The sequence below is a fragment of the Delphinus delphis genome, chromosome 4 (assembly GCF_949987515.2).
Source record: "Delphinus delphis chromosome 4, mDelDel1.2, whole genome shotgun sequence".
Classification (NCBI taxonomy): Eukaryota; Metazoa; Chordata; class Mammalia; order Artiodactyla; family Delphinidae; genus Delphinus; species Delphinus delphis.
The window spans coordinates 64,980,960-64,997,655 of NC_082686.1; the positions used below are offsets into that span (position 1 = coordinate 64,980,960).

General features: G+C 38.0%; 1 protein-coding gene across 6 annotated transcripts; it reads left to right on the top strand.

Annotated features, from left to right (window-relative positions):
• Nucleotides 1-455: 455 nt before the first annotated feature.
• TEX55 (testis expressed 55) lies at nt 456-16,447 on the top strand. 6 transcript variants are annotated; one of them, XR_009519162.1, is made up of 5 exons: nt 456-2,586; nt 3,143-3,286; nt 5,067-5,129; nt 12,693-12,812; nt 15,102-16,447. XR_009519162.1 is itself a non-coding variant. In XM_060009898.1 (4 exons), exons 1-4 carry the CDS (start codon nt 1,429-1,431, stop codon nt 12,753-12,755), a joined length of 1,428 nt encoding a protein of 475 aa, XP_059865881.1. In that variant the 5' UTR covers nt 456-1,428; the 3' UTR covers nt 12,756-12,965. The 6 variants fall into 6 exon arrangements, 3 of the variants coding, with proteins under 3 accessions (XP_059865881.1, XP_059865882.1, XP_059865883.1); XR_009519163.1 differs by having other exon boundaries at nt 15,876-16,447; XR_009519164.1 differs by having other exon boundaries at nt 5,070-5,129.
• Nucleotides 16,448-16,696: the final 249 nt, after the last annotated feature.

Genomic DNA, 16,696 nt, shown 5'->3' on the forward strand with positions numbered 1-16,696 from the left:
CTTAATTACTACTAGCTGCATTTGGATTTTAAGTCTTATCTCTAATTATTGAATGCAATTAAACCCATATTAAAAGAATATCTGGCATCACACTACCAATCCTTGGCCTGCCTCACCACCTCTGTACTACCCCGCTCCTGAGAGTAGAGGGCGTGCTGGCCTGAAGTGGATTCTTAAGGTTTATTTCAAAAAGGGAGGGGCAAATCTCAAAACATGTACCCCACTGGCCACCACCATCAAGTGCAAATTCCCCACCTGTTAAGTATTCCTTCTCCTATCTGTCCCCCACCTTCCTTACTCCTTTTCTTTCTAGAACTCTGGCTCCTAACCCTAACCCTCCCTTCTGCTATAAGACCATTGGATCGGGTGATTTTAGAACCCATTCTCACTGGATCTCCTCTCCTCTCTCCAGCCCTCCAACCATATATGACTAATTCAGCAAGAAAACACTTGGAGCTTGAGTTTCCACCGTCAGGACAGCTCTTCCCAGAGAAGATGGAAAACAGCTTCTCACCTGTCCCGTGAGACAGAGAAGAGGATGCTCCTGCAGCAATGAACTGCCAAGGGGTGTGTCGGGATGAGAGTGAGAAGGAAAGCAAAAGCCTCCTCTCTACACTCTTACTATGAAGAAAGAAAGATACGTTTGACTTTGGTAATGTGAGTGTTAGAAGGACTAAAGCCTTCCTGGTACCACTGAAAACAGTACGGGCACTCTTTGGAAAGGCTGGCTTTTAAAAGTTTTTGTTTTGTTTTGTTTTTTTAATTAAAAGAAAAACCACAGAATTTGGGCCACATCACCCCAATACCGATAAGAGTCTAAAGAAAAATAACGTTTAGCAGGACCATTTACTAGCACATGCCCAGCAGTAATCATACTCTGCAATACAACTGTGGTTATACAAAAGTCAGTAGCCAAAGAAACGTGGAATTTGGTTGATGGCAACAGTAACCTCTGTTCAGGTCTGCCGCCCTCATGTGGTTGGACGCGTGTTCATAGCTAACATTTTGTTGGTTCGAGTGATAACCTGCTGGATCCTATTTCACACACACAGCTGTGGACCTCCGTAAGAAAACGGGGAGGGGACCGCTCTAAGGCACCGATTCACAGAGCCCTGAGGCCCGGTCACTGGGCGGTGGCGACGCCAGGCTGTGGGCATCACCATTTCTTGGGAGAGGGTGTCCGCCCCTGCACTCGCATCCTCGCTGGGCGCCCGGAGGCATCCCTCCCCAGGCAGCGGCGGGGCTCCCCCGCTCACCTCCCGGCATCCACCGGCATCCGCCCACGCGCCCGGAAGAGCTGGAGCTCGGAGATCCAAACAAAGCCCGCGGGTATTGTTGTCTAGTGCGCTCTGAAGGTCGCCTAGACTACCCGGCCCGGCCCCACCCACAGCGTCTGGCAATCTAGACCAGTCTGGTACCAGGCAGAAAATGGAAAAGCCTCCAGAAGAGGCTCCGGCAAAATCATCGGAAAACCAAAGTACAGCCAAGTCCCCAAATGACAGCCACACAGACAGCCCGGAAGACAACAGACAGAACCAGGATGAAGTGGAAGCAGATGACCAGACTGATCACGGAGCAGCTGACCAGGCTGCCCAGATAGTGTCTGCCCTGGCTGAACCCAACGTAGTTAATCAAGCTGACCACAAAGCATGTGAATCCATGGGAGAAAGAACATCTGATCGGGCTGACCTCAGAGCATCCAACCATGCTCATCATGTTGCCCATCGTAGAGCATCTGATCAGGTTAACCGAAGCATGTCAGAACAGATGGACGACAAGGCATCTAGCCAAGCTGGTGGCGTGGAGGAGTCTGAACAGACTGACAGCCAGATGTCTGCTCTGCCTGAACGAGGTACTTCTGAACAGACTGAACAAAGGGCTTCTGAGCAGATTGATCACAGAATGTCCAGCCTAGCTGAGAGAAGAGCTTCTGAAGAGATTGACTGTAAACCGTCTGTCCCATCTTTACAAAGAGCCTCTGAGCAGAGCGATCACAGAATGTCCCGCCCGGCCGACCGAAGAGCTTCTCAACAGATTGAAAGTAGATTGTCTGGCCTGGTTGAGCGAAAAACTTCTGAACAGATTGATCATAGATTGTCTGACCAAGTTGACCACAGAACATCTGTAAAGACGCACCACGAAGTGTATGACCAAGCTACTAAACCATCTGAACACCAGGCTGCTGACCCTGACAAGGCTGGCAGTGAATCTGACCAGGCTGACGATTTAGTGGAAGAAGAGGATGATTACACAGAAGACAACCTGTTTGACTATGGAGCATGTAGCCGGTCTGATGATAGATTATTCCACCAGCTTGGCTACAGCAAGGAAGACAAAGAGGCTGACTTCAGAGTACAACCCTGCAAATTTGAGCCTGGCCAGACAGATGGCAGCATAACCAAGGCTTCCCTTGAAACTGAAACGGAAAGTGTAGCTGATCTGCAAGCATTCATCCCATCTGATCACGGATTGACCAGTACTTCCCAAACAAAAGACCAAGCCTACTCCCCAAGATTTCCCTCCATCTCATCCAAATTGGACTATATCATCAGTCAAGAAAAAACTCAACCCGTGGAAACCAAGCCTGTAGGTTAAAGGGGCATTTGATACCCACCTGGGAGGTTGGAGGTTAAGCCAGGGGTCTGGCAGAATGTAGGAAGAGGGCACATGTTGTGGTATGTGTGACCCATAGGATTCAGGAAGGGCAGGAGAAGGGTGGGAAATAAAAAGATGGATTGCCTTCTCTGCTACACTAAGTAAGGCCATTCAGGAAGGATCAACGTACCAGGATTCAGGAGACCTGGGTTTCAAGTCCTGGTTCTGCTGCTAACACTGGGACACTAAGTCATTCCCCCTCTGGGCTTCTACCAAAGGAAAGGAATTTGGAGTCAGTTGGAAATCTCTGTGAAGGGAAAAGTATTTGAAGTAGATTGGAGATGTCTAAGGTACCTCCCAGGACTCAAGGTGCATTACATTGCCTGGAGAATCAGCCAGGTCTCTCATAATAATGTCTTTGCTCTTAATTCCTGGTGTTCAGATCCCATCAATACCAGATTCCACTGATAACAGCAGCAATAGCAACAAAACTTCCTGGGGATTTTCAATTCATTAAAGACTCTCTTGGGGGATATTTCCATTTTAGGTTGATATTTCAGAATACCAGGAAAGAAGTTTTCAGGCATACAATCAACCTTATAAGAAGCAGTTACCTCCTATAGTACATGAAGATCCTTATCAAGTTTCACTTCGATACGTGGAGAAACACCACATTCTGCAAATATTCCAGGTAAACCGCTCAACCTCTTTTTTAATTGTGAGTTTTAAAGTAATTATAATGTAAACGACAAACTTTGACTTGGCTTATAAGAGGTACAAGAAAGGGTGTTTGCTATAAAAGGGATATAATCTTAATGAGAAGTCAGTAAGTGCATTAAGACGTATTAACCAAAAGTAGTAAATGATAAACACCAAATGAATGATTTTTATCATGATGTGAAGCCCTTCAGAGGAATCAGAGATCTGATAGGTTGGTTGCTAGGGAAAAAATTTGGCCCAGGGTTAAAGTTTGAGCCAGACTAGGAAGGAATGACAAAATAATGGCAATTGAAAAGGAGAGAAAAAGACTTTCCAGGCAGGAATATAATACTTTCAAAAGATGACCAACCTGTGACTATCTAAGAACCCACAGTCTTTAGGAGAAAAATGACATAGTTAAAAGTTGCTTCCAATTCTTGAAACTACAAATTTTATAGACCTCAGGATATGGGGCTGGAACCTTCTTTAAAGTATGACATTCCTTGGCCAATACAGAATTATAAAATGTTATCACATTTATAAAGTTTTTGCTGTTTTGTTGTTTTTGTTTCTGTTCTCCTGACATGTGTATTTTTATGTTAATATTATTATGCAGCAAGGTGTATATACATATATAATGACATATATACATGAAATAACTTTGTGGTTAGAAAGTTGTAAGTAAGAGTGGCCCACCCCAAATGAAAGCATTTAAACTGGAAGAATTTAAGTTTAAAGAAGTAGGAAATAGAGGAAAGTGCACAAATTTTAAAATCTGTTAGCCCAGGGCTCCAAGCTAACTTTGTCCCTTCTCATCTTTGTGATTTGGAGGAAATTACCTAACTTCTGTGAATCTCAGTTTCCTCATATAAAATAGAGATAAGTGATATTTGCTTTATTAACACTGCTGTATGCCTTTTCTTTCTTTAAAATGTCATTTTGTGGGAGAATGCTAATGGCTGGATTTTCTGGCTTTAACCAAAGAAATACTAATTATTAAACTCAAGGATGAAAGCCGTAGAAAGTAGAATTCTAATCGTTCTGTAAGTAATTTTCTTTATCTGTCAAGAAAAAACAATGCTTATGCATTGAACGTTGTTATCAGAAAAATTAGTTATAAATATGTGTTCAGTAGACACATATATGAAATAATTAATTAGCGTGGATGCATTAAACAGACCAGAATATTTTATACCAAAAAATTTGCCCTATTGTTATTCCCTGCAAGTGAGAATTTTGCTTGCTTTATTCTAATTTTTTGAGTTATTCAACAGCAGTAAAACATATGGAAGGGGGTCTCTGAAGTTTTTTATGTTCTTCCTCATTTATTATTACAAACGCTGAACATCATTTTCACCTTTTAGAATCAAATGCCTTAGGAGGAAGTTTCTATGTAAAAATCATACAGTGTTTTAAAATTTTTATTCCAAACTTTTTCTTTGACTATTCTTCAAAGCAAATAATTTATTGATTTCTCAGTCTAGCAAAATCACAATTCTCAAAACCTTTCTCCAAAACTCTTTGATCTTAGAAACTAGAAAAATATACATTATTATTTATTCCTAAATTTTTAATCCCTCCACATTTTACCTTAATTTGCCCAAATTTATCAGCAGTAAGAAAGTAATTTGTCACTATGTAGAGAGATACGAATTTCTTTAAAATGCTATGGTACATGTTAGGTTAATGTAAAAGATTGCTTCAGGTATAACCTGACCATATAGCTTTAGCTCAGAACCATAATGTGATGCCTTTCTCTCTCTCTCCCTCAGCAGATCACTGAAAAGCTAGTCTATGAAAAGCCAGAAGACCCCCTGAGTTTTATGCTGTGCCAGGTATGGAATAGGAAAAAAAGAACAAGCTTGTTATTCTGTTCATTATAAAATATAGCACCCATACAAGTGTACAAAACATATACAACTCAGTGAATTATCATGAAGTGAGCACACCTGTAACTACCATTCAAGTTCAAAAAAAATTAAAACATTACCAGCATCCAAGAAGCCCCCTTTCTTTTCTTCATGGTTATCACTTCCCACAAAGGGACTATTATTCTGAATTTTACAATAATGACATTCTCACTTTTCTTTATAATTCTACCATGAAACATGAATCATGAAACACTTTGGTTTAGACTTGTCAGCCTTTTTTTTTAATTTATTTTTAAATTTCTGTTTTTTTTTTTTTTTTTTTTTTGGTGGTTAAGAGCACGACTTCTAGAGCCAAAAGCTTTACCTTTGAGACTTTAAAAATGTTGTTTTAATTTTTCATGCAATTTTAAAAGGCTACTTTCCATCTACACTTATTACAAAATATTGGTTCTGCTCCCCATGTTGTATAATACATCCCTGAGCCTATCTTACACCCAGCAGTTTGCCCCCCACCACTGGTAACCACTAGCTTGTTCTCTATATCTGTGTAGGCTTGTCAACCTTTTAAACTTTATGTAAAGGGAACCATGTAGTAGGGACTCATTGGTTCATTCTTCTTCTCAAAATATGTCTGTGAGATTAATCCGTGCTGTTGTGTGTGGCTGTAGTTCATTCATTTTCATTGCTGTATAGTACTCGTATGAAATGCCACAATTTATCCTTTCTGTGATAGATGTGGACCTTCAGGTTATTTCCAGCTTGGAGCTATTACAAAAAATTTTCCTAGAACTTTCATGTGCGTGTCTCTTGGTGCACATATACACACATTTCTCTTGGGTGTATACCCACAAGAGAGAATGCTGGATTGTCAGGTATGTGTCCGATCAGCTCTAGTAGAGTATTTCAAACAATTTTCCAAAGCAATTGTACCAATTTACACTCCCAACAGCAGTGTATTTTAGAGATCCAGTTCTTACATCCTTATCACTTACACCCAACACTTAGTATTATCAGTATTTTCAGCATTAGCCTTTTTTTTTTTTTTTTTTTTTTTTGCGGTACGCGGGCCTCTCACTGTCGTGGCCTCTCCCGTTGCGGAGCACAGGCTCCGGACGCGCAGGCTCAGCGGCCATGGCTCACGGGCCCAGCCGCTCCGCGGCATGTGGGATCTTCCCGGACCGGGGCACGAACCCGTGTCCCCTGCATCGGCAGGCGGACTCTCAACCACTGTGCCACCAGGGAAGCCCCAAATAAATTTTTTTAAATAAAAAATAAGAGGCTTCCAAATCAGAAAGGAAGAAGTTAAAGTTATCTTTTCCATTTAAAATGTGTAGCATTCTCTTGGTTTTCTATAACTAGGATAATTTCAATTGTATCCTTAACATTGTGAATATTATGCTGTGTAGACTTGAGTTCTGTCATACTCCTGTGACAAGTGTTGTTTTTGTTTTAGCTGGCAGTTAACATGGTTAGATTTGAATTGTAAGCTCTCTCTCTTGCCTTCTGTGGTCATAGCTCAGGTCAGTTCCTTAAGCCTACTACTACTTTGAATCTGTCCTATGAATGCATGATTCAGAAGTCAACCTGAGGCTTGTGCAGAGTTCATGCACAGAATTAAGGAACCTCCTCCCCTCTTCTAGAATTTCCCCTCACTCTTCAGCATCTAGCCATATTTGACCAGTCTACTTCCTGTAATTCTTCCATCCAGAAAGACAGGGGGCTTTCTGTCACAGTTTGAGGCATTCTTGTGCAGCCATAGCTATGTCTGTGAGTCACGACTGTCATTGGGTCAAAATTACAAAAAATGAGAAATTCGCTCCATTTGGTCACTTGCTCTAAGTTTAGACTCCTCTCCAAAATCTGCCTGTCTTTGCTTAGTCACTGGAACCTTCAGGTAGCTGTGAGGTTTTTTGTTTTGTTTTGGTTTGTGGGGTTTTTCTTTTGTGGGCAGGGTTGTATTTTATGCATGAATACATAGCTGTTATTTGCAGAATTCATTTTTTTTAATTGCTCACTCTTGCATATAGGAAGCAGATCTTCCTTTTTAATATATAATATATACATATGGGTTTTATCACATAAATTTAAGTGTGTGGTGTTTTTAGTTTATTTAGTTCAAAATAGTCTCTAATTTTCATTATGATTTCTTCTTCAACTTATGGATTTTTTGACATTAGATTATTTATATAAATTATCAAATATTAGATATCTAGTTGCCCTTTGGTTTCTGATTTCTAAGTCAATTGCATTTTACTCAGAGATCAAGATTTCAAATCTTTGAAATGTGTTGACTTGCTTTATGATGCAGCATATGGCTAACTGCCATGAATGAATTAATTGGAGTTGAAAAAATATTTATTCTGCAATTATTGGGAAGTGTCTAAATATATCCACTAGATCAGGTTTGCTAAACATGTTGTTCAAGTCGTCCAATATTATTGTGAGTTTGCCTATCTCCTACAGTTCTGTCAATTTACGCTGTGTATATGTAATTGAGGCTATGTTATTCGGTGCATATGAATTTAGAGTTCTTATATTTTTCTGGTAAATTGAATTTTTATCATTAAGAGGTATAACATGAACTCTACTCCTTTCAATATTGTTATAGCTATACCAGATTTATTTTAGTCAATATTTAAATGGTATATATTTATTATTTTTAACTTTACTCTGTCCTTGTCTTTTAGATATCTTTCTTATATATAGCATGTATTATAATTTTTATAATTATTCAAATCTGATAAGCTTTTAATTGGAGCATTTAGTCCCTTTATATTTGATGTTATTAAAGATATATTTGGGTTTAAATCTATTGTCCTACCGTATGCTATTTGTCCTGCCTGTTTTGTTTCTTTTCGTCTACTTTTTATCTTCTTTTATTGTTCCATTTTTCTCTCTATTTAGAAGTTATACTCTCTTAATCTTTTTTTATTTTTGGTTTCACATTGGGGTGATTTTTAAAAATTAATATACTTTATTTTTTAGAATGGTTTTAGGCTTACAGAAAATTTGAGCAGAAAGTACAGTGAGTTCCCATTTACTCCCTCTCCTTCCCCCATTTCCCCTATTATTAACATCTTGCATTAGTGTGGTAGATTTGTTGCAGTTGATCAGCTGGTTTGATATATTATTGTTAACTGAAGTCTATGGTTTACATAAAGTCTCTTTGTGTTTTACATTCTATAGGTTTTGACAAATGTATATGATATGTATCTATAATTACAGTATCATACAGAATAAGGTCACTGCCCTAATAACCTTCTTAATATTTTAAATGGTGTCCCTAGATATTACGACACATATTTGTGACTTATCAAAGTCTAAATTGTTTGTACCAAGTCAGTACAAGGACTTCTGTATTTTATTTTATTTATTATTTATTTATTATTTATTATTTATTTATTTTTTACATGACAATTTCTTGAGCATCTTTAACAGTCAGGAAACCTGCAAATTAAATTTACAGTAAGATAATATGTAAAACCACAAGATAGCAAAAATTTAAAAGGACTTCAGTATTTTAAATGTCTATATATTTTAAGCCTACAAGATAAGGTAACTCAAAGTAGACCAAAACTGCAAGTGGAAAAAATTCTTTTTCATTCTCCTCAGGTACAGGAAGTGATACAAAACAGAAAGAAAAGTGAAACCTACGAAGAATGAATCTCTCCTCAACATTGTTTACAACCATCAGTGTCAACACTATGTTCTGTTTCCCACTCCGAAAAATCATTTTTGAATGGTCATTTGTAGTGACTCTGCCTAAATGTGTTCTTATTTTTTAAGTAAAAATCTACTGGGTAGCTTCGTAAAATTCACATAACAGTTTAACAGTTACAGATACCTCTGGCTCATCATACAAAAACATAGGCACATATACTTATCCATGCATTGATATTTCTGTACTCATTCCTCCAAAGCACTGAGCAGAAACACGTTCACAAATCCCAGAGAAGATCAAGAAAAGAATATTAGCAATTTATACACATTCCCAAAAGCATACAAACCCATCATGTCTCGAAACTGTTTATAAAATTTTCAGTCGGAAAATGTGCAGAAAATAATTCGTAACAGCACTTTTTTCTCTCTTAATGGAAGGTAACTGTTGTAAGATCTCTTTTCTTGTTTCTTAATACCTCCAACAAATTTTTACTATTTTCCTCTTTGACCCTGCCTGTTATATTCTGACATTAATGGAAGTGATTTAATCAATTCCAAGGGATAGTCTTCTCCTGATTTTTAACCTAAAGCAAAACTCAGACATGTTATACTACTCTGTATACACCTATGGGAGAGGCAGAATGTCACTTCCTTATTACCTTTAACCTCTGAAGAGTGTCTGCATCGTGTGGAACGTGTAGCCAGTTGAACTGGTATTTAAAAGCAAAAAGCCTCAACGTGATCTACCTGGTATGAGAGTATCTGCCCAGCAATCATAGCTGAGATGATCATCTGATACTACTTTTGTGAGCTGAACCTTTCATTGAATTTCTGTTTGAACATTATAGCAGACTTGATTGTTCATATTGTTTCCCTGGCGATTTGGTATAATTATGTGGTGTATTGCAATGAATTAAGCCTCTGTTTGAACAATCATGCATAAATCCCCTTTTTTATACCTGAATTTCATGTCTAACAATTATAGTTTTAAAATCTCTACTTAAAACTTCAAAGCTTCTTTAGCTTTTTCTTCAATTGTCCACAAAATGTGCCAGTGCCCAGACTCCAGGCGGATAAGCAGCCTTTCTGTTGATTGTGGGCTGGCAAAACTAGGTAAAAGCTGATAAACTTACAGTGAACCTGTGAGAAAACTTTGAGTGACATGACTAAGGTTATAATTAATCAGTTGCTGGAACAAAATAACCCAAATATTGAAGGGTCCACAATATCATTAGTGATCAAAAACTTGGGTGTTATCAATAACATCTGAAATTAAATACTGAATTTAGTTCACTGGTTTTCAGCCCTAACACTTTACTATGTTTCTTAAAGCAGAACACCTCAAACTAGTCCACCTCAGCCACTTCAGCCCTTCTCATTGACATTCTGTGATGCATTTCAGAGCTGTCATTTTGACCTTTCACAGTGAGGCAGTGGACCAGAGGGGATGGGCTCGGTATGGTCCAGTGATCCTGTCTAAACATGTTTGACTGAAAGGAGAAGGGAGAAAATGGAGATCAGGCCTCACTCTCAGTGACTCAGGCTCTCTGCTAAAAGATCTGTATAATGCACAAGATCAGTCAGCGAAAAGTATATTCAGTTCTTAGTCCCTAAGTGGTAGGAAGTAGTCCCAGACCAGGAGTAAAGGTGAGACTCCAGGTGGAGCTGGCTGTCAACTAGAAGAGGAATAGGAGTCCCAACCTTTTCAGAGTAAAACTGACAGAGGACATGGAATGACACATGGAATATAAAGGTAATGGGAATAAAAGTTTCAATGTCAGAACAAGCAGAGATCGGAATATATGATCTCCCTTGAAGGAATCCCCCAAGGATGCTTCTAAAAGAAGGAGTTATTCCTATAGATATGAGGTGTGAGTGTCTCAAGTATTGATATTAGATTTTACCTGAGCAATCCTAGTGACGCTCCCTCACTGCGTTCCCCAGCCACCCCAATCTCCTCACAGTAATAGAGAATGAAGCTACTAGAACAGTTTTCCTGGGCATATCCCTTCCTCTCTTCCATTTAAAGAATAAACATGACATCATTTGTCATTAGGGAAATGTAAACCAAAACCACAATGAGATGCTACTTCACATCCACTAGGATGGCTCTAATCAAAAAGACAGACACTAACAAGTGTTGACAAGGCTGTGGAGAAATTAGAATACTTATACTGGTAGTGGAAATGTAAAATAGTGCAGCTGTTTTGGAAAACAGTTTGGCAATTCTTCAAAAAGTTAAAATTATCATATCACTCAACAGTTCCAAACCTAGGTATATACTTAAGACAACTGAAAATATATGGCCATATATAAACTTGTACAAGAGTGTTCATAGCAGTGTTCATAATAACCCCAAAGTGGAAACAACAAAAATGCCCATCAAGTGATGAATGGATTTTTTAAATGTGATGTTTGACAGATGAATGGATAAACAAAATGTGGTTTATATATACAATTGAATATTACTCAGACTTAGAAAGGAATGAAATTCTGACACATGCTACACCATGGATGAACCTTGAGGACATTATGCTAAGTGAAATAAGCTAGTCACAAAAGGACAAATACTGTGTGATTCTACTTATATGAGGTGTCTAAAGTAGTCAAATTCAGGGACTTCCCTGGCAGTCCAGTGGTTAAGACTTTGCCTTCCAGTGCAGGGGGTGTAGGTTCGATCCCTGGTCGGGGAGCAAAGATCCCACATGCTTCGCGGCTAGAGTAGTCAAATGCATAGAGACAAAGTAGAATGGTGGTTATCGGACTGGGGGAAGGGGAAAATGGGGAGTTGTTTAATAGGTATAGAATTTCATCTCTGCAGAACGGAAAAGATCTGTTGCACAGCAATGCGAATGTACTTTACTGAACCATACACTCACAAATGGTTAAGATGGTAAATGGCATGTGTTTTCTACCACAATTTTAAAAAGTTAAAAATGAAAAAAGTTATATATCCATACAATGGAATATTGTTTGGTTATTAATAAAAAGGAATGAAGTACCAATATATGACTATGGCTTGGGTGACCTTAAAAGCATTCTGTGAAGTGAAAGAAGCCAGTCACCAAAGGCCACACAGTATATGATCCCATTTATGTGAAATATCCAGAAGAGGCAAACCCATAGAGACAGAGAGTAGATTAGTGGTTGCCAGGGGTAGGGGAGGGGGAGGAGTGGGGAGTGAATGCAATGAGAATGAGGTTTCTTTCGTGGGTGATGAAAATGTTCTAGAATTAGATAGTGGTAATGGTTGCACAACTCTGACTGTCCTAAGAGGCACTGAATTGTACATTTCAAAAGGGTGAAGTTTATGGTATATGAACTAGATATCAATAAAGCTGTTTTTAAAAGATTAATGTGGGGATAAATATTTTAAGTCCACTTTATGACAGAGGAAAGTGAAGGAGAATAGCTATGAAACTCAGAAACAATAGAAACAGGAATACCCCAGCCTTCCAGAATTATCCCTCTACTTCCCCCATTCTTTACAAATCCCCTTGTTTTACTCTTCAGTCTCTTGCATACACTTTATTTTCTTTTAAATTGGCCTCCTGTTATTTCATGTTTGTGTGTATATGTATGTGAGTGTGTTTCCAGCTCACTGAGATATAATTGACATATAACATTGTGTGAGGTTAATGTGTACAATGTAGTGATTTGATATATGTATATATTGGGAGATGCTTTCCATGATAAAGCGTCCTATTATTTCTTGACCTACTTATTCTCAGTTTTACTCACCCTCTCTCCTCCACTTACCTTCTTTTGCTCTTATGTCATCAGCCTTTATGTCACCACTCTGCAAACCACCTATTCTCTTTTTCTTTTCTCTTTTTTTTTTTTTTGGCTGCACCACGTGGCATGCAGGATCTTAGTTCCCCGACCAGGGATCGAACCCATGCCCCCTGCATTGGGATCACAGAATCTTAACCACTGGACCACCAGGGAAGTCCCATGCAAACCGCCTATTCTTGTGAATAAGAAGTTGTGAGTATATAATTATAATTATGTCTGCTGATGTTTTTGTACTCACATTTGTCCAGACATGTTTTTGTTTAAGAGGGGTGTGGACAGGTATGGTTCCAGATGGCTGTGTACCTATGCTTGAATCTTTATGCCAATAATTTGATTGGAAACATTGTAAGGCTAAAACTCAGATAAAGAGAATGGTGTTGTTATGAATCGCAAACAATGTTAGTGTGCCAATGCCTTATTCGGCTTTCAAAAGGCTATTTTTTTACCTGCAGTGTTGGCAGAATTTGCAACAAGTTGACACCAGACAGACAGTGGTAGTGTGGCTTATTCTTATGAACAGATAGGATTCCAATGGGTAGAGTTAAGTTGTCTGCCTAATTCTGTGTTTTAATTTTTTTAAGAAAGCCAAAGCAGTCCTCCTCAAACTCCATTAAAATTACAGTAAATATTTACAAAAAGAAGTAAATCCATTTTAATACTCAAAGCAAAAGGGAGAGAAGCCAGAGATTTTTATGATTTCTGTAAACGGAAAGCAGATGGGGCAACAATAATGGATAAATTAGGGCAGACAACCCACCTAAGAACCCACAGAAGCAGCTAAGTGCAGGATGTTTTCCAGGCAGACCTCAGACAGCTCCACAGTCAGCGTGGGCAGGTACAGGGGAGAGGAGTGAGCGGTGAGTGACAAAGGACTCCTCCTTTCTTACGACCTTTATACTCTATTTTAGTCACCCACCACTGGAGCCACACCTTGTCATCACCAAAACTGTCCCACAATGAAATCACGCATATAGTCAAATTACACTTCCGGAAATGACACTGAACCTGGAGAATTTTATAGAGAAGATTTGTTTCACATTTTTATAATGAGAGAAAAGTGGGGATAATTGTCCAACCTCAAAATTGACCAACCACAGATTGATCAAATAAATTGTGGCATATCCATGCAATGAAATTCTATTCATCCAATTAACGTTGCTGTAATTATTGTTTAATTATTTGGATGAGTATAGTTGGATCTACCCTGTATCATATAACAACATACACATACATACACAACAATATACATATTTACATATAAAGAGTTAAACAGAGAAAGAGACAGACAGACTGAAAGAGAGAAAAGAATAGGAAAATATGAAATCTTGACTTGGAAAGCTCTTTTGAAACGTAATGCCAAAGGCAGAAATTATTAAGGACAATATTTATATAACTGACATGAAATATTTTTAAATGTATGAGAAAAAGTTAGCAAAAAGGCAAACGATTAATTGAGAGTAATAGATGCAATGAATATGTCAGGTCAATATCCTAAATATGTAACAAATTCCCAGAAATCAGTTTTTAAAACTGTAAATACCCCCAGTCAAAGAAGAGGGCCAAGAATATGAGTGGGAAACTTACTGAAGATAACATATAAATAGCCAAAGAAATATAAATTAAAACAAAAATTAGATACCAATTAAATATTTTTTATAAACAAACAAAAAAAACTTTCATAGATGATACCTAATCTGGCTTAAAGTGCAGAGAAATGGGCACTTTCTTATACTCCTGTGGGGAGTATAAATTTTACAATCTCTCTGGAATGCAGTTTGATCCCATGAATCCAAAAACTTTAAAATGAATATACCCTTTAGCCAGAAATTCTAATTCTAGGAATTTGTATGAAGAAAATAATGAAATGTGGTTAAAATTTTCCATAGCATTATTTATAATATTGAAAAATTGAAAATCTGAATTTTCAACCTGAGAGATTCAGTAAGTACATAATAGCATATTCATATGGTGAGATACAATACATCCACTAAAATTATGTTGTAGAATAAACTCATAGGGAAATGTCTGCACTGTATTGTAAGTAAAAATAACTGGTTTAGAAGACTGTAAATAAGTATGATCTCAATTATTTTGTGAGAAAATGTAAAGAAGAAAGGTTGAACGTGCCATGAAGGTAAATGCCATGTTTTATTCCGGCTAGTACTGTACCTGACACGTAATAGTACCTCAAATAGTTCCTAAATGGATGGTTCCACACCAAAATGTTCATTGTGTTTATCACTGAGTAAGGAAGTATAGTGATTTTTATTTTCTACAATGAACATTCATTCATTTTGTTATCAGAATAGAATAATGAATGTTGTTTTAAAAGCAGAGAATAATTTAGGGCAATACTTAAAGAAATGCAGATACCAAAAAAAAAAAAAAGAAATGTAGATACCTCCATATAATTGGCACTTTGGTCCTGTGCTTGTGGCTCTACTCAAACACTATTTAATAAAATGAATTTTTTTTCCCCAGGACTGAGTAGACCTAACTCACCCTAAACCTCCCGGATCAGAAATTCATTCATTCATTTGAAACTTACTCTAGTTTTGGTGAAGCAACAAGGGCAGAGGAAAAAAGACAACAAATAAATTAATAAGATAATAATCGACTGTGATTATTTTTTGAAGGAAATAAAACATGATTATATGAGAAAAAGTCACTGGCATGGAGAAGGCAGGGTACTTTAGGTAGGGAGATAAGGAAAGGCTTCTCAGAGGAAGTGAGAGCTGAGCTGCATTTCAAGGTTGATGGGAACCACTGGGAGAAATGGATTTCCGCTAATGGGAATAGCAAGTGCAAAACCCCTGTGGCTGGAACATACATAGGGTGAAAGTAGTACCTAATGAAGCTGCAGAAGAGTACATGGGCAACTTGTAAGCCATGGTAAGGAGTTTGGATCTTATGCTGAGGGCAGAGAGAACTACTGGACTTTTTAAACAAAGGAATGACAAAATCTGATTTATTGTCTTAAAAGTTCTCAGAACAGTTCTGATAAAGAGGGTAGCTTTAAATTGCATTACGGAATCTTCTGCCCCCAAAATCTAATAAAATAAACAAAAACTTTAAAAAATCAAAAGTATATATACTTAGTAAATACCAAATTGAGAGGCCACAACCTATTCACTGTTCTTCAAAAGCTGGTGGCCAGGAAAAGAAAAAGAAATTTCTGGGGGGAAAGCAGAGAAACACAGCTGTATTTGTAAGAAGACAAAGGTCTACAATTCTTACTCTTACCCTTACATCCAGACAGCGTTGCTTCATCTTTATTTGGACTTCTAACCAGGAAGTAGTGGGCATGAGTGAGGGGGCCGGCTGACTCCTGACGGAGGTGCCATTTCAGAGCTAGATTCCCAAATGAGACTTGGACCCAAGCCCTGGAGTCTTCGAACATAATTGGTCAGGCCAAGAAGGAGACAGCTATGGGGACTGAGAAGGAACAACCAGAGAGATGGAAGCACAAGGAGAATATGGTATGATGGAAGCCAGAAGAGAAAAGCAGTATGAGAAAGATGGCATCATCAGCTGTACCATCGGCTGCTGAGCGACTGAGTAAAATGAAGACAAACGAGAGTCCACTGTTGTTTATAAAACAGAAGCAGACTCACAGACATAGAAAACAAACTTATGGATACCAAAGAGGAAAGGGGGCTTAGGGATAAATTGGAAATTTGTGTTCGCGGATTCACACTGCTATATATAAATAAACAACAAGGGCCTGCTGTGTAGCACAGGGAACAATACTCAATATCTTGTAGTAACCTATAATGAAACAGAATCTGAAAAAGTATATGCATATAACTGCGTCACTTTGCTGTACACCTGAAACACTGTAAATAAACTGTATTTCAATAAAAATAAATAATAAATAAAAATAAGTTTTATATTAAAAAAAAAAAAGACGAGTCCTCTGAATTTGACAAAATAGAGGTTGTTTGGAACTTGCCAAGGAGTTTCAATGGCGTGGTAAGAACAGAGGCAAGGTTGAATCTGGTTGAAGATTAACAGTGTCCAATAGATCAAAACAAACCAATTGATTAGGAAAAGTATACTCATTCCACATACTGAGA